The following is a 17,877-nucleotide window of genomic DNA, read 5'->3' on the forward strand; positions in this document are numbered from 1 at the left end:
AAATTTCCCCTAAATTTTCTTCCTCAATTTCCCCCCAAAATCCCCCCAAATTTTTCCCTTTTCCTCCCCCAAATCTCATCCAAAATCCCCAAAATTCTCCCAAAAGTCCCAATTTTCCCCCAAAATCCCCCAAATTTTGCCCAAAATTTCTCAAATTCCCCCCAAACTTCCTTTCTCAATTTCCCTTAAAATCCCCCCAAATTTTTCCCTTTTCCTCCCCCAAATCTCGCCCAAAATCCCCCAAAATCCCCCAAATTCCCAATTTTCCCATTTTTCCCCCCCGAAATTCCCGTTTTTTTCCCAAAATTTCCCCAAAATTTCCTTCCTCAATTTCCCCCAAAATCCCCCAAATTTTTCCCTTTTCCTCCCCGAAATCTCACCCAAAAATCCCCAAAATTTTCCCCCAAAATTTCCCCAAAATTTCTCAAATTTCCCCTAAATTTCCTTCCTCAATTTCCCCCAAAATCCCCCCAAATTTTTCCCTTTTCCTCCCCCAAATCTCATCCAAAATCCCCCAAAATTCCCAATTTTTTCCCCAAAATCCCCAAATTTTTCCCAAAATTTCTCAAATTCCCCCCAAACTTCCTCCCTCAATTTCCCTGAAAATCCCCCAAATTTTTCCCTTTTTCCTCCCCGAAATCTCACCCAAAATCCCCTAAAATTCCCCCAAAAGTCCCAATTTTCCCATTTTTCCCCCCGAAATTCCCGTTTTTTCCCAAAATTTCCCCAAAATTTCTCAAATTTCCCCAAAATTTCCTTCCTCAATTTCCCCTAAAATCCCCCAAATTTTTCCCTTTTTCTCCCTCAAATCTCCCCCAAAATCCCCCAAAATCCCCCCAAATTCCCAATTTTCCCGTTTTTCCCCCCCGAAATTCCCGTTTTTTCCCAATTTCCCCGTTCTTCCCCCCCGAAATTCCCGTTTTTTCCCAATTTCCCCGTTTTTCCCCCCATTTTCCAGCCCTTCCATCTCCTCCCCGGGCTGCTCCCGGAGCTCGAGCGGCGCCTGAAGGAAAAACGCGAATCCATCCAAGAATTCCTCCTGGGAACCCCCAAAACCCCCCAAATTCACCCCAAAAACCCCCAAGAGCCCCAAATTCACCCCAAAACCACCCAAAAAAAACCCCAAAATTCCGCCCAAAGTTGCCCAAAATCCTCCAAAAATGCCCCAAAAGCCCCCCAAAAACCGCCCTGAAAATCCGCCCCGGAACCGCCAAAATTTCGCCCGAAACCCCCAAAATTCGCTGGAAAATCCCGAGAATTTGCTGGAAAATGCCGAAAATGCCGAAATTTCGCCCAAAATTGCCCAAAATTTGGGGGATTTGGGGGCGTCGCTGCGGCGGGAGCGGCTCCGGGAGCGGCGGCTGCGGGCGGAGCTGGAGAAAGCGGAGGCGGAATATCCGCAGGTGTTGGAACTGGTTTGGACTGGTTTATACTGGTTTGGACTGGGAGGCGAAAAATGGGGGAAAAACGGGGGAAAACGGCGAAAATTGGGCGAAAATTGGGGCGAAAAACGGCGAAAAAATGGGGAAAAAGCCGCAAAAAATGGGGGAGAAAGGGTTAAAAATGGGGATTTGAGGTTACTGGTTTGGACTGGTTTATACTGGTTTATACTGGTTTGGACTGGGAGGGGGAAAAATGGGGGAAAAACGGGGGAAAACGGCGAAAATTGGGCGAAAATTGGGTGAAAAACGGCAAAAAAATGGGGAAAAAGCGGCAAAAAATGGGGGAGAAAGGGTTAAAAATGGGGGGAAATGGGGATTTGGGGCTACTGGTTTGGACTGGTTTGTACTGGTTTGTACTGGTTTGTACTGGGATTGGGATGAACTGGGAGCGGATTTAGAGCTCTAAAATGGTGAAAAATGGGCAAAAAGTGGGCTAAAAATGGGATTTTTTTGGGGGGTTTTTTTCTGCTTTTACTGGTTCATACTGGTCCATACCAGTCCATACTGGTCCGTACTGGTTTGTACTGGTTTGTACTGGTTTGTACTGGGATTGGGATGAACTGGGAGCGGATTTGGGGCTTTAAAATGGTGAAAAATGGGCAAAAAGTGGGCAAAAAATGGGATTTTTTTCGTTTTTTTCTGCTTTTACTGGTTCATACTGGTCCGTACCGGTCCATACTGGTCTGTACTGGTCCATACTGGTCCATACTGGTCCGTACTGGTTCATACTGGTCTCTGCAGGTGCTGCAGCGCTGCCTGTCCCGTCTGTCGCAGCTCCGCCTGCAGGTGGCGCTGCAGGCCCGGCTGGACGGGGGGCGTGGCCGTTACCTGCTGGCCAAGGGCGAGGCCCTGCTGCTCAAGTGCAGGTCAGAGGGGGCGGGGCCTCATTTGCATCTCATTTGCATGGGGCAGTAACTCCGACCTCCCCCAGCCCCGCCCCCTCATTGTCCTCATGAATATTCGTCAGGCTGGAGGAGCTGCAGATCCTGCTGGACACTTACCCCGCCCCCACCGTCGAGGCCCACCGGCGAATCAGGTGCGAGGCCACGCCCCCTGCCTCGTTAGCATAACCCCGCCCCTCGCAGCACAACTCATTGCCACAGTCTCGCTCCTCATTAGCATAACCCCGCCCCGCGTTACCCCGACACCCCTAATTACCGCTATCCTTGCCTCATTAGCGTAACCCCATCACCGCTAATTAACCCTGACCGCATCTGCATAACCCCACCCCTGCATAACCCCACCCCTCATTACCATAGCTCTTGCCTCATTAGCATAACCCCACCTTCATTGCCATAAACCCGCCCCTCATTAGCATAGCCCAATACCTCATTACCATAACCCCACCCTCATGACGCGGCCTTCCTCATTGGCATAACCCCTCCCTCATTGTGCGCGCCCTCATTAGCATAACCCCGCCCCTTTTCCCTTTTAGGGCGGAGCTCACCGAGGCCCGCAGCGCCGCCGAGGCCGAGGCCGCCAAATTGGGGGCGGAGCTTGCGGCCGTGAGGGAGCTGGGCCCGGAGTTCCGGGCCCTGGCGCTGGAATTGGGGCGGATCCGGCAGGAATTGGACCAGAAGCGCCGGGTCCTGCGCCAGCTCCGCCCCCCGTCCCCGTGACGTCACTGCAGCTCATTAAAATACCGCTGGCACCGCCCTCTGCCTCTGTCCTTTTATGGGGGGTGTGTGTGTGTGTGTGTGTGTGTGTGTGTGTGTGTGTGTGTGTGTGTGTGTGTGTGTGTGTGTGTGTGTGTGTGTGTGTGTGGGGAATGATTGACAGCTCGTTCCGCTCGCCTATTGGCTCGCTGGGTGTGATTGGCAGGCAGGGCACGCCTCCCTGGCCTTAAGTCGGTCGTGATTGACGGCTCGCAAAGCGCTCTGATTGGCTCACAGCCTCTTGTGGGCGTGCACAACGCCCTCTGCGTTGATTGACAGCCAGCAGCAAGTTCCTATTCGCTCACACTCCTGGAGGGCGGGGTTAACCCTCCCGCCACTGCCTTGATTGGCAGCCAGCCCCGCGCTCCCATTGGCTCTCGTTTTCCCGCCTCCGCCGTGATTGACCCTTTTCCGCGCTCTCCCATTGGCTCTCGGGAGGGCCTTGTGGGCGGGCATAGCGCTGCGCTTTGACTGACAGCACCGCCTCGTCACCCCATTGGCCGCGAGGGAGGCGGGCTCGGCGCTGATTGGCCGCCGCCTCACGGAGGGGGGCGGGAGCAGAGGCGCAGCGATGGCGGCGGGGCCGGGAGCGGCGGGCACCGCTCGCGTCTCCTCAGGCCGGGACCTGAACTGCGTGCCGGAGGTGGCGGGAGCGCTGGGGGCCGTGGCCAGGCAGGGGTGAGAGCCGGACCCCCAAAAACCCAAAAAAACCCCAAAAATCCCGTTCGGGAACCCCCAAAAACCGACCCCGAAATGTCCCCTCGTGTTCCCGGGAGGGCCCAAACGTCCCGCGGCATCCCCGAATTCCCTCAGGAATCCCCAAATCCCCTTCAGAGAGACAGAAATCCCCTCAGGGATTCCCAAAACCTGCTCAGAAATTTCAAAATACCCTCAGGAATCCCCGAATTCCCTCAGGAATCCCCGAATCACCTTCAGAGGGGCAGAAATCCCTTCAGGGATTCCCAAAACCTGCTCAGAAATTCCTAAATCCCCTCAGGAATCCCCGAATTCCCTCAGGAATCCCCGAATCACCTTCAGAGAGACAGAAATCCCCTCAGGGATCCCCAAAACCTGCTCAGAAATTCCTAAATCCCCTCAGGAATCCCCGAATTCCCTCAGGAATCCCCGAATCCCCTTCAGAGAGACAGAAATCCCTTCAGGGATTCCCAAAACCTGCTCAGAAATTCCTAAATCCCCTCAGGAATCCCCGAATTCCCTCAGGGATCCCCGAATCCCCTTTAGAGAGGCAGAAATCCCCTCAGGGATCCCCAAAACCTGCTCAGAAATTCCTAAATCCCCTCAGGAATCCCCGAATCCCCTTCAGAGAGGCAGAAATCCCCTCAGGGATCCCCAAAACCTGCTCAGAAATTCCTAAATCCCCTCAGGAATCCCCGAATTCCATCAGGGACCCCCAGAATTCCTCCAAATTCCCCCAAATCCCCTCAGGAACCCCAAAATCCCCTCAGGGATCCCCAAAATTCCCCAAATTTGCCCCAAATCCCCTTTGGGATCCGCAACCCCCCCCCAGAATGTCCTCCCAGTCACTCCCAGTTTGATCCCAGTTTGATCCCAGTTCATTCCAGTCCATCCCAGTTTGATCCCAGTCCCTCCCAGTTCATCCCAGTTGGATCCCAGTTTGATCCCAGTTCATCCCAGTCCATCCCAGTTTGATCCCAGTCCCTCCCAGTTCATCCCAGTTTGATCCCAGTTTGATCCCAGTTCATCCCAGTCCATCCCAGTTTGATCCCAGTCCCTCCCAGTTCATCCCAGTTTGATCCCAGTTTGATCCCAGTTCATCCCAGTCCATCCCAGTTTGATCCCAGTCCCTCCCAGTCCATCCCAGTTTGATCCCAGTTCATCCCAGTCCATCCCAGTTTGATCCCAGTCCCTCCCAGTCCCTCCCAGTTCATCCCAGTTTGATCCCAGTTTGATCCCAGTTCATCCCAGTCCATCCCAGTCCCTCCCAGTCCCTCCCAGTCCATCCCAGTTTGATCCCAGTTTGATCCCAGTTCATCCCAGTCCATCCCAGTTTGATCCCAGTCCCTCCCAGTCCCTCCCAGTTCATCCCAGTTTGATCCCAGTTTGATCCCAGTTCATCCCAGTTCATCCCAGTTTGATCCCAGTCCCTCCCAGTTCATCCCAGTTTGATCCCAGTTTGATCCCAGTTCATCCCAGTCCATCCCAGTTTGATCCCAGTCCCTCCCAGTCCATCCCAGTTTGATCCCAGTTTGATCCCAGTCCCTCCCAGTCCATCCCAGTAACTCCCAGTCTGTCCCAGTTTCGATTTCCTGCGCGTCCCAGTCCCATCCCAGTATAAACCAGTTACTCTCACTCCATTCCAGTTTGTTCTCAGTTCCTCCCAGTCCCCACCAGCCCCATCCCAGTACAAACCAGTATATCCCAGTAAGCCCAGTATGTCCCAGTTTCGATTTCTTGTGCATCCCAGTCCCTCCCAGTCCCTCCCAGTCCCTCCCAGTTTGTTCCCAGTCCCTCCCAGTATAAACCAGTCCCTCCCAGTCCCTCCCAGTCGCTCCCAGTAACTCCCAGTATATCCCAGTTTCGATTTCCAGTCCATCCCAGTCCCTCCCAGTTTGTTCCCAGTCCCCCCCAGTATATCCCAGTGCCCCCCAGCCCCATCCCAGTATAAACCAGTCCCTCCCAGTAACTCCCAGTATATCCCAGTCCCTCCCAGTCCCTCCCAGCCCCATCCCAGTATAAACCAGTAACTCCCAGTCCCTCCCAGTTTGTTCCCAGTTCCCCCCAGTCCCTCCCAGTATATCCCAGTCCCCCCCAGCCCCATCCCAGTATAAACCAGTCCCATCCCAGTCCCTCCCAGTAACTCCCAGTTTGCCCAGTTTCGATTTCCTGTGCGTCCCAGTCCCTCCCAGTATATCCCAGTCCCATTTCCAGTTCCCCCCAGTCCCTCCCAGTATATCCCAGTCCCTCCCAGCCCCATCCCAGTATAAACCAGTCCCTCCCAGTAACTCCCAGTCCCTCCCAGTATATCCCAGTTTCGATTTCCTGTGCATCCCAGTCTCTCCCAGTATAAACCAGTCCCTCCCAGTTTGTTCCCAGTTCCCCCCAGTATATCCCAGTCCCTCCCAGTCCCATCCCAGTATAAACCAGTCCCTCCCAGTTTGTTCCCAGTCCCTCCCAGTAACCCCAGTTTGCCCAGTTTTGATTTCCTGTGCATCCCAGCCCCATCCCAGTATAAACCAGTCCCTCCCAGTATATCCCAGTAACCCCCAGTATATCCCAGTTTCAATTTCCTGTGCATCCCAGCCGCATCCCAGTCCCTCCCAGTTTGTTCCCAGTCCCTCCCAGTAACTCCCAGTATGTCCCAGTTTCGATTTCCTGTGCGTCCCAGTCCCATCCCAGTATAAACCAGTCCCTCCCAGTAACTCCCAGTATAAACCAGTCCCTCCCAGTCCCTCCCAGTTTGTTCCCAGTCCCTCCCAGTCGCTCCCAGTAACTCCCAGTTTGCCCAGTTTCGATTTCCTGTGCATCCCAGTCCCATCCCAGTATAAACCAGTCCCTCCCAGCCCCATCCCAGTCCCTCCCAGTTTGTTCCCAGTCCCATCCCAGTATAAACCAGTCCTTCCCAGTATATCCCAGTAACCCCAGTATATCCCAGTTTCGATTTCCTGTGCATCCCAGTCCCTCCCAGTTTGTTCCCAGTTCCCCCCAGTATAAACCAGTCCCTCCCATCCCCATCCCAGTATAAACCAGTCCCTCCCAGTCCCTCCCAGTATATCCCAGTCCCTCCCAGCCCCATCCCAGTATAAACCAGTCGCTCCCAGTTTGTTCCCAGTCCCTCCCAGTCCCTCCCAGTATGTCCCAGTAACCCCAGTATATCCCAGTTTCGATTTGCTGTGCATCCCAGTCCCTCCCAGTTTGTTCCCAGTCCCTCCCAGTCCCTCCCAGTGCCTCCCAGTAACTCCCAGTCCCTCCCAGTTTGTTCCCAGTCCCATCCCAGTCCCTCCCAGTTTGTTCCCAGTGCCTCCCAGTGCCTCCCAGTAGCTCCCAGTCCCTCCCAGTCCCCCCCAGTCCCTCCCAGTAACTCCCAGTCTGTCCCAGTTTCGATTTCCTGTGCGTCCCAGCCCCATCCCAGTATAAACCAGTCCCATCCCAGTCCCTCCCAGTCCCTCCCAGTCGCTCCCAGTTTGTTCCCAGTCCCCCCCAGTATATCCCAGTGCCTCCCAGTGCCTCCCAGTAACCCCCAGTCTGTCCCAGTTTCGATTTCCTGTGCCTGCCGCTGTTCCACCCGCGGCACCGGCGCGAGTTCGGCCTGGAGCCGGCGCGGGCGCGGCCCGGCCCCCAGACCCGCTCCGACCTCGTGCTGGCCGGCCGAGGTGAGCCCTGCTTGGTTTATACTGGTTTATACTGGTTTATACTGGTTTGCACTGGGGACGGGGTTTGGGGCCGTTTTGGGGCTTTAAAACGGGGAAAAACGGGGGAAAATGGGGGAAAAATGGGGAAAAAACAGGGGAAAATCGGTGTTAAAGTTGGATTTTGGTACTGGGTTGGACTGGTTTGGACTGGGAGGGGATTTGGGGCCATTTTGGGGCTTTAAAATGGGGAAAAATGGGGAAAAAATGGGGAAAAATGGGGGAAAAATTGGTGTTAAAGTTGGATTTTGGTACTGGTTTGTTACTGGTTTGTTACTGGTTTGGACTGGTTTGTACTGGTTTGGACTGGGAGGGGGTTTGGGGCCATTTTGGGGCTTTAAAAGGGGGAAAAACGGGGAAAAAATGGGGAAAAATCGGTGTTTTTGTACTGGTTTGGACTGCTTTGTTACTGGTTTGTACTGGTTTGGACTGGTTTGTTACTGGTTTGTTACTGGTTTGGACTGGTTTGGACTGGTTTGTACTGGGAGGGGATTTGGGGCCATTTTGGGGCTTTAAAATGGGGAAAAACGGGGAAAAAATGGGGAAAAATGGGGAAAAAATCGGTGTTTTGTACTGGTTTGGACTGGTTTGTTACTGGTTTGGACCGGTTTGTTACTGGTTTGTTACTGGTTTGTTACTGGTTTGGACTGGTTTGGACTGGTTTGGACCGGTTTGTTACTGGGGAAGGGGTTTGGGGCCATTTTGGGGCTTTAAAATGGGGAAAAACGGGGAAAAAACGGGGAAAAATGGGGGAAAATCGGTGTTAAAGTTGGATTTTGGTACTGGTTTGTTACTGGTTTGGACTGGTTTGGACTGGTTTGGACTGGGAGGGGATTTGGGGCCATTTTGGGGCTTTAAAAGGGGGAAAAACGGGGAAAAAATGGGGAAAAACGGGGAAAAATTGCTGCTTTCATACTGGTTTGTACTGGTTTGTTACTGGTTTGGACTGGTTTGTACTGGTTTGCACTGGTTTGTACTGGTTTGGACTGGTTTGGACTGGGAGGGGGTTTGGGGCCATTTTGGGGCTTTAAAATGGGGGAAAAACGGGGAAAAAATAGGGAAAAACTGGGGAAAAAATCGCTGTTTTTGTACTGGTTTGGACTGGTTTGGACTGGTTGGTTACTGGTTTGTACTGGTTTGTACTGGTTTGTACTGGTTTGTTACTGGTTTGCACTGGTTTGGACTGGGAGGGGGTTTGGGGCCATTTTGGGTGAATTTTTGGGATTTTTGGGGTGAATTTTGGGGTGAATTTTGGGGTGAATTTTTGGAATTTATGGGGTGAAATTTGGGGTGAATGTTGGGATTTTTGGGGTGAATTTTGGGGTGAAATTTGGGATTTTTGGGGTGAATTTTGCGGTGAAATTTGGGAACTTTGGGGTGAATTTTGGGGTGAAATTTGGGATTTTTTGGGGTTAATTTTGGGGTGAATTTTGGGGTGAAATTTGGGATTGTTGGGGTGAATTTTGGGGTGAGTTTTTGAATTTTTGGGGTGAATTTTTGGAATTCTTGGGGTGAATTTTGGGGTGAATTTTTAGAATTTTGGTGTGAATTTTGGGCTGAATTTTTGGAATTTTTGGGGTGAATTTTTGGAATTGATGGGGTGAAATTTGGGGTGAATTTTGGGATTTTTGGGATGAAATTTGGGGTGAATTTTGGGATTTTTGGGGTGAATTTGGGGTGAATTTTGGGGTGAGTTTTTGGAATTTTGGGGTGAATTTGGGGTGAATGTTGGGATTTTTGGGGTGAATTTTGGGGTGAAATTTGGGATTTTTGGGGTGAATTTTGCGGTGAAATTTGGGAACTTTGGGGTGAATTTTGGGGTGAAATTTGGGATTTTTTGGGGTTAATTTTGGGGTGAATTTTGGGGTGAAATTTGGGATTGTTGGGGTGAATTTTGGGGTGAGTTTTTGAATTTTTGGGGTGAATTTTTGGAATTCTTGGGGTGAATTTTGGGGGGAATTTTTAGAATTTTTGGGGTGAATTTTGGGGTGAATTTTGGGGTTAATTTTTGGAATTTATGGGGTGAAATTTGGGGTGAATTTTGGGATTTTTGGGGTGAATTTTGGGGTGAAATTTGGGATTCTTGGGGTGAGTTTTGGGGTGAGTTTTGGAATTTTTGGGGTGAATTTTTGGAATTCTTGAGGTGAATTTTGGGGTGAGTTTTTGGAATTTTGGGGTGAATTTGGGGTGAATGTTGGGATTTTTGGGGTGAATTTTGGAGTGAAATTTGGGATTTTTGGGGTGAATTTTGCGGTGAAATTTGGGAATTTTGGGGTGAATTTTGGGGTGAAATTTGGGATTTTTTGGGGTTAATTTTGGGGTGAATTTTGGGGTGAAATTTGGGATTGTTGGGGTGAATTTTGGGGTGAGTTTTTGAATTTTTGGGGTGAATTTTTGGAATTCTTGGGGTGAATTTTGGGGTGAATTTTTGGAATTTTTGGGGTGAATTTTTGGAATTGATGGGGTGAAATTTGGGGTGAATTTTGGGATTTTTTGGGTGAATTTGGGGTGAATTTTGGGGTGAATTTTTGGAATTTTGGGGTGAATTTTGGGGTGAATGTTGGGATTTTTGGGATGAAATTTGGGGTGAATTTGTGGAATTTTTGGGGTGAATTTTGGGGTGAAATTTTGGAATTTTTGGGGTGAATTTTGGGGTGAAATTTGGGATTTCTGGGGTGAATTTTGGGGTGAATTTTTGGAATTTTTGGGGTGAATTTTGAGGTGAATGTTGGGATTTTTGGGATGAAATTTGGGGTGAATTTTTGGAATTTTTGGGGTGAATTTTGGGGTGAAATTTTGGAATTTTTGGGGTGAATTTTGGGGTGAATGTTGGCATTTTTGAGGTGAATTTTGAGGTGAGTTTTGGAATTTTTGGGGGTGAATTTTTGGAATTTTTGTGGTGAATTTTGAGGTGAGTGTTGGGATTTCTGGGGTGAATTTTGGGGTGAATTTTGGGGTGAATGTTGGCATTTTTGGGGTGAATTTTGCGGTGAGATTTGGGATTTTTGGGGTGAATTTTGGGGGTGAAATTTGGGATTTTTGGGGTGAATTTTGGGGTGAAATTTGGGATTTTTTGGGGTGAATTTTGAGGTGAGTTTTGGAATTTTTGGGGTGAATTTTTGGGTTTTTGGGGTGAATTTTAGGGTGAATTTTGGGGATTTTTGGGCCAATTTTGGGGGGATTTTAGGATGAATTTTGGGGGTGAATTTGGGGTGAATTTTGGGGTGATTTTTTGGGATTTTTGGGGTGAATTTTTGGAATTTTGGGGTGAATTTTGGGTGATTTTTTGCTGCAGACTGGAACACCCTCATCGTGGGGAAGTTGTCGCCCTGGATCCGCCCGGATTCGCCGCTGGAGCACGTCCGGAAAAATTCCCAAAAGGTGAAATTTGGGGAATTTTTGGGGAATTTTTTTGGAAATTTTGGGGATTTTTTGGGGATTTTTTGACAGAATTTAGGCAATTTTTTGGGATTTTTTTGGGAATTTTTTTAGGAATTTTTTAGGATTTTTTTTTGATTTTTGAGTGATATTTTGGGGATTTTTTTGGAAATTTTGGGGTTTTTTTTTATTTTTTGGCAGAATTTAGGGAATTTTTTGGGATTTTTTGTGGACTTTTTTGGGATTTTTTTTTAGGAATTTTTTAGGATTTTGTTTGGATTTTTGGGTGATATTTTGCGAGGATTTTGGGGAATTTTTGGGGAATTTTTTTGGAAATTTTGGGGATTTTTGGGGGATTTTTTTGGCAGAATTTAGGCAATTTTTTGGGATTTTTTTGGGAATTTTTTTAGGAATTTTTTAGGATTTTTTTTTTTATTTTTGAGTGATATTTTGCGAGGATTTTGGGGAATTTTTGGGGAATTTTTGGGGAATTTTTTTGGAATTGTTGGGGTTTTTTTTGGATTTTTTGGCAATATTTAGGGAATTTTTGGGGATTTTTTAATGGATTTTATTGGGAATTTTAAAAGGATTTTTTTAGGATTTTTTTTGATTTTTGGGTGATATTTTGCGAGGATTTTGGGAATTTTTTTGGAAATTCTGGGGATTGTTTGGGGATTTTTTGGCAGAATTTAGGCATTTTTTTGGATTTTTTTGGGAATTTTTTTAGGAATTTTTTAGGATTTTTTTTTGATTTTTGAGTGATATTTTGCGAGGATTTTGGGGAATTTTTTGGGAATTTTTTTGGAAATTTTGGGATTTTTTGGGGATTTTTTTGGCAATTTTCTTAGCAATTATTTTAGGATTTTATTTGGGTTTTTGGGTGATATTTTGGGAGAATTTTGTGGAATTTTTTGGGAATTTTTTGGAGTTTTTCCCGGATTTTTGGGGGGAATTTTGGGGAAATTTTGCGGAGTGTTTAGTGAACGTTGTGAATTTGATAAATTCTGGTTTTTGGGTGTAGTTTTGTGGAGTTTTTTGGGAATTTTTGGGGGATTTTTTTGGGGGATTTTTTTAGGAATTTTTTTAGGAATTTTTTGGGGTTTTTTTTTGGATTTTTGGGTGATATTTTGGGAGAATTTTGTGGAATTTTTGGGGAACTTTTTGGGGAATTTTTGGAGTTTTTCCCGGATTTTTTGGGGGAATTTTGAGGAAATTTTTTGGGTTTTTTTTATGAAGGTTGAGAATTTGATAACTTGTGGTTTTTGGGTGTAATTTTGTGGAGTTTTTTGGGAATTTTTGGGGATTTTTTGGGGGGATTTTTTTAGGAACTTTTTTAGGAATTTTTTGGGGGTTTTTTTTGGATTTTTGGGTGATATTTTGGGAGAATTTTGTGGAATTTTTGGGGAACTTTTTGGGGAATTTTTGGAGTTTTTCCCGGATTTTTTGGGGGAATTTTGAGGAAATTTTTTGGGGTTTTTTTATGAAGGTTGGGAATTTGATAACTTGTGGTTTTTGGGTGTAATTTTGTGGAGTTTTTTGGGAATTTTTGGGAATTTTTTTGGGGGGATTTTTTTAGGAATTTTTTTTTAGGAATTTTTTGGGGTTTTTTTTTTGATTTTTGGGTGATATTTTGGGAGAATTTTGTGGAATTTTTGGGGTTTTTTTTTGGATTTTTGGGTGATATTTTGGGAGAGTTTTGTGGAATTTTTGGGGAACTTTTTGGGGAATTTTTGGAGTTTTTCCCGGATTTTTTGGGGGAATTTTGAGGAAATTTTTTGGGGTTTTTTTATGAAGGTTGGGAATTTGATAACTTGTGGTTTTTTGAGTGTAATTTTGGCGTTTTTGGGGGCCAGGCCCTGCGGCAGGAGTTGGATTTCGGCGCCTACCTGGGCCTGGCCGCTCACCTGGTGCCGCTCAGGGGCCCCCACAACCCCAACCTGGCCCAGGGGCTCAGCGCCCACCTGCACAGCGGCCACCACGCCACACAGGTAACTGGCCAGGCTGCTTTGGACTGGCAGCGTGAGGAAACGGGGGAAAAACGGGGAAAAACGGTGAAAAAACGGCGAAAATCGGTGAAAAAATGGCGAAAATCGGTGAAAAAACGGGGAAAATCGGTGAAAAAATGGGGGGGAAAGGGTTAAAAATGGGGGGAAATGGGAAATGGCGTCACTGGGTTGGACTGGGAGGGACTGGGAGGGAGAAAATGGGGAAAAAACGGGGAAAAATGGTGAAATTTGGGTGAAAAAAAGGGAAAATGTGGCAAAAAATGGGGAAAGTGTGGTGGGAAATGGGGAAAACTGGGTTAAAAATGGGGGAAAATGGGAAATGGGAAATGGGGTTACTGGTTTGTACTGGGAGGGACTGGGAGGGGGAAAATGGGGAAAAATGGTGAAAAAATGGTGAAAATTGGGTGAAAATTGGGTGAAAATTGGTGAAAAAAAAGGGAAAATATGGCAAAAAATGGGGAAAGTGTGGTGGGAAACGGGGGAAAATGGGGTTAAAAATGGGGGAAATGGGAACTGGGGTTACTGGTTTGGACTGGTTTGGACTGGGAGGGGGAAAACGGGGAAAAAACGGGGGAAAATGGTGAAAATTGGGTGAAAATTGGTGGAAAAATGGGGAAAATAGAATTAAAAATGGGGGGGAAAGGGTTAAAAATGGGGGAAATGGGAAATGGGGTTACTGGTTTGGACTGGTTTGTACTGGGAGAGACTGGGAGGGGGAAATTGGGGAAAAATGGTGAAAAAATGGTGAAAATGGGGTGAAAATTGGTGAAAGAAATGGGAAAATAGGGTTAAAAATGGGAAAATAGGGTTAAAAGTGGGGAAAGTGTGGTGGGAAATGGGGAAAATGGGGTTAAAAATGGGGGAAATGGGAACTGGGGTTACTGGTTTGGACTGGTTTGGACTGGGAGGGACTGGGAGGGGGAAAATGGGGAAAAAATGAGGAAAAATGGTTAAAAAATTGGGTGAAAATTAGTGAAAAAATGGAGAAATAGGGTTTAAAAATTGGGGGGAAAGGGTTAAAAATGGGGAAAATGGGAACTGGGGTTACTGGTTTGTACTGGTTTGTACTGGGATGAACTGGGAGTGGATTTGGGGCTTTAAAATGGGGAAAAATGGGCAAAAAATGGTGAAAAATGGGATTTTTGGGGTTTTTTTTCTGCTTTTACTGGTCCTTACTGGTTTGTACTGGTTTATACCTGGTTTATACTGGTTTGTACTGGTTTGTACTGGTTTGTACTGGTCCATACTGGTTTGTACTGGTTTGTGCTGGGATTGGGATGAACTGGGAGTGGATTTGGGGCTTTAAAATGGGGGAAAAATGGGCAAAAAATGGTGAAAAATGGGATTTTTGGGGTTTTTTTTCTGCTTTTACTGGTCCGTACTGGTTTGTACTGGTTTGTACTGGTTTGTACTGGTCCATACTGATCCATACTGGTGTATACTGGATTGGAATGAACTGGGAGTGGGTTTTGAGCTATAAAGTGGCGAAAAATGGGCAAAAAATGGGCAAAAAATGGGATTTTTGGGTGTTTTTTCTGCTTTTACTGGCCCTTACTGGTCCATACTGGTTTGTACTGGTTTGTACTGGGATTGGGATGAACTGGGAGCGGATTTGGGGCTCTAAAATGGCAAAAAAATGGGCAAAAAGTGGGCAAAAAATGGGATTTTTTTGTTTCTTTTCCTGCTTTTACTGGTCCGTACTGGTTTTGTACTGGTCTGTACTGGTTTGTACTGGTTTGTACTGGTTTGTACTGGTCTGTACTGGGATTGGGATGAACTGGGAGTGGATTTGGGGGCTTTGAAGTGGTGAAAAATGGGCAAAAAACGGGCAAAAAATGGGCAAAAAATGGGATTTTTGGTGGTTCTTTTCTGCTTTTACTGGTCCGTACTGGTCTGTACTGGTCTGTACTGGTTTGTACTGGTTTTAAACTGGTTTAAACCGGTTCAAACTGGTTTTTGTGGGCAGTTCTGGGTCCAGGTCCCGCTGGTCCCCGCCCGAAGACGGCCGCGATGACGTCATCGCCAACGAGGCCCCCGCCCCACCGGCGGCGACGAGGAGAACACGTGGGAGTGGTGAGGGAACGGGGCAAAAACGGAGAATTTGGGCAAAAAACGGGGGAATTTTGGGGAAAAAAGAGAAAGTTTTGGCGAAATGGGAATTTGGGGAAGGGATTTGGGGGGTTTGGGGGGAAAAAAAGTGGAAATTTGGGGGAAAAAAAGTGGAAATCGGGGGAAGAATTTGAGGATTTTTCTGGAGAAAAAATGGGGAATTTTGGGGAAAAATGAGAAATTTTGGGGAAAAAAAGAAATTTTTGGGAAAAATGGGAATTTGGGGAAGGGTTTTGGGGGTTTGGGGGGAAAAAAAGTGGAAATTTGGGGGAAAAAAGTGGAAATCGGGGAAGAATTTGAGGATTTTTCGGGAGAAAAAATGGGGAATTTTGGGGAAAAATGAGAAATTTTTGGGGAAAAAATGGGAATTTGGGGCCGGGGTTTGGGGGTTTGGGGGGAAAAAGGGGAAATTTTGGGGAAAAAAGAGAAATTTGGGGGGGAAAAATGGGAAATTTTGGGGGAAAAATGGGAAATTTTGGGGGAAAATGGGAAATTTTGGGGGAAAAATGAGAAATTTTGGGGGAAAATGGGAAATTTTGGGGAAAAATGAGAGATTTTGGGGGAAAATGGGAAATTTTTGGGGGAAAAATGGGAAATTTTGGGGGAAAATGAGAAATTTTGGGGTAAATATGAGAAATTTTGGGGAAAAAACGGGGAAATTTTGGGGGGAAAAATGGGAAATTTTGGGGGAAAATGAGAAATTTTGGGGAAAAATGAGAAATTTTGGGGAAAAAAGAGAAATTTTGGGGGAAAAATGAGAAATTTTTGGGGAAAAATGGGAAATTTTGGGGGAAAAATGAGAAATTTTGGGGAAAAAATGGGAAATTTTGGGGGAAAATGAGAAATTTTGGGGAAAAAATGGGAAATTTTGGGGGAAAAATGGGAAATTTTGGGGGAAAAAATGAGAAATTTTGGGGGAAACGGGAATTTGGGGAAGGGATTTGGGGGTTTGGGGGGAAAAAGGGGAAATTTTGGGGAAAAAAGTGGAAATTTGGGGGAAAAAAGTGGAAATCGGGGAAGAATTTGAGGATTTTTCGGGAGAAAAAATGGGGAATTTTGGGGATAAAATGAGAAGTTTTTGGGGGAAAAAAAGAAATTTTTGGGGAAAATGGGAAATTTTGGGGGAAAAATGAGAAATTTTGGGGAAAACGGGAATTGGGGAAGGTATTTGGGGGTTTGGGGGGGAAAAAAGGGGAATTTGGGGTGAATTTGGGCTGTTTTGAGGTGAATTTTGGGGTGAATTTTGGTGAATTTGGGGTGAATTTTGGGGTGAATTCTGGTATTTTTGGGTGGATTTTGGGTTGAATTTTGGGGTGAATTTGGGCTGTTTGGGGGTGGATTTTGAGGTGAATTTTGGGGTGAATTTAGGTGAATTTTGGTGAATTTGGGGTGGCTTTTGGGGTGAATTTTGGCTATTTTGGGGTGAATTTGGGGTGTATTTTGACTGTTTTGGGGTGAATTTTGGGGTGAATTCTGGGTATTTTTGGATGGATTTTGGGGGTGAATTTTGGGGTGAATTTGGGCTGTTTTGGGGTGGATTTGGGGGGTGAATTTTGGTGAATTTGGGGGTGGATTTTGGGGGTGAATTTTGGCTATTTTGGGGTGAATTTGGGGTGGATTTTGGGGTGAATTCTGGTTATTTTGGGGTGAATTTGGGGTGAATTTTGGGGTGAATTTTGGTGAATTTGGGGTGGATTTTTGGTGTGAATTCTGCATATTTGGGGGGTGAATTTTGGGGTGAATTTGGGGTGAATTGGGGCTGTTTTGGGCCGTTCCCCACAGGTGGCACAACTTCCGCACCCTGCTCGACTACAACAAACGGGTGGCGCTGGGTAAGGGGCGGGGGCTTGGCCCAGATGGGCGGGGCTTGGACCAGATGGGCGGGGCTTGGCTCAGATGGGCGGGGGCTTAGCGCACACTACAACAAACGGGTGGCGCTGGGTAAGGGGCGGGGCTAACGGAAATGGGCGGGGCTTAGCACACACTACAACACATGGGTGGCGCTGGGTAAGGGGCGGGGCTTGGCAAAAAGGGCGGGGCTTGGCTCAGATGGGCGGGGGCTTAGCACACACGACAACAAACGGGTGGCGCTGGGGTAAGGGGCGGGGCTTGGCAAAAGGGGCGGGGCTTAGCACACACTACAACACATGGGTGGCGCTGGGTAAGGGGCGGGGCTTGGCAAAAAGGGGCGGGGCTTGGCCCAGATGGGCGGGGCTTGGCCCAGATGGGCGGGGCTTAGCACACACTACAACAAACGGGTGGCGCTGGGTAAGGGGCGGGGCTTGGCCCAGATGGGCGGGGCTTGGACCAGATGGGCGGGGCTTGGCCAGATGGGCGGGGCTTAGCACACACTGCAACAAACGGGTGGCGCTGGGTAAGGGGCGGGACTTGGCAAAAGGGGCGGGGCTTGGACCAGATGGGCGGGGCTTGGCCCAGATGGGGCGGGGCTTAGCACGCACTACAACAAAAGGGTGGCGCTGGGTAAGGGGCGGGGGCTTGGCAAAAGGGGCGGGGGCTTGGCCCAGATGGGCGGGGCTTAGCGCACACTACAACAAACGGGTGGCGCTGGGTAAGGGGCGGGGCTTGGCAAAAGGGGCGGGGCTTGGCCCAGATGGGCGGGGCCTTAGCACGCACTACAACAAACGGGTGGCGCTGGGTAAGGGGCGGGGCTTGGCAAAAAGGGGCGGGGCTTGGCCCATATGGGCGGGGCTTGGCATGCACTGCAACAAACGGGTGGCGCTGGGTAAGGGGCGGGGGCTTGGCCAAAAAGGGGTGGGGGCTTGGCCCAGATGGGTGGGGCTTGGGTCAGATGGGCGGGGCTTAGCACGCACTACAACAAACTGGTGGCGCTGGGTAAGGGGCGGGGCTAACACGGGAAATGGGCGGGGCCTACAACAAC

General features: G+C 48.0%; 2 protein-coding genes across 2 annotated transcripts in view; both read left to right on the plus strand.

The window, feature by feature from the left end:
- Positions 1-990: 990 nt before the first annotated feature.
- HAUS4 (HAUS augmin like complex subunit 4) lies at positions 991-3,088 on the plus strand. The gene is made up of 4 exons (XM_058823226.1): positions 991-1,403; positions 2,184-2,308; positions 2,410-2,478; positions 2,878-3,088. The coding sequence occupies exons 1-4, from the start codon at positions 1,161-1,163 to the stop codon at positions 3,059-3,061; spliced, it is 621 nt and encodes a 206-aa protein (XP_058679209.1). The 5' UTR covers positions 991-1,160; the 3' UTR covers positions 3,062-3,088.
- Positions 3,089-3,650: 562 nt separating this feature from the next.
- PRMT5 (protein arginine methyltransferase 5) overlaps positions 3,651-17,877 on the plus strand; it is a 39,507-nt gene continuing 25,280 nt past the window's right edge. The window contains 8 exon segments of the mRNA XM_058823212.1: positions 3,651-3,775; positions 7,331-7,449; positions 10,781-10,866; positions 12,717-12,851; positions 14,836-14,859; positions 14,861-14,912; positions 14,915-14,942; positions 16,761-16,810. Coding sequence (XP_058679195.1) covers positions 3,669-3,775; positions 7,331-7,449; positions 10,781-10,866; positions 12,717-12,851; positions 14,836-14,859; positions 14,861-14,912; positions 14,915-14,942; positions 16,761-16,810 — 601 coding nt within the window. The 5' untranslated portion in view covers positions 3,651-3,668.

The sequence above is a fragment of the Ammospiza caudacuta genome, chromosome 39 (assembly GCF_027887145.1).
Source record: "Ammospiza caudacuta isolate bAmmCau1 chromosome 39, bAmmCau1.pri, whole genome shotgun sequence".
NCBI lineage: Eukaryota > Metazoa > Chordata > Aves > Passeriformes > Passerellidae > Ammospiza > Ammospiza caudacuta.

Coding starts and splice junctions, on each gene's coding strand:
- HAUS4 (XM_058823226.1), top strand. CDS start 1,161: ATGCCCCAAAAGCCCCCCAAAAACCGCCCTGAAAATCCGCCCCGGAAC. Junction 1,404..2,183: donor CGGAGGCGGAATATCCGCAG/GTGTTGGAACTG, acceptor TGGTCTCTGCAG/GTGCTGCAGCGCTGCCTGTC. Junction 2,309..2,409: donor GCCCTGCTGCTCAAGTGCAG/GTCAGAGGGGGC, acceptor AATATTCGTCAG/GCTGGAGGAGCTGCAGATCC.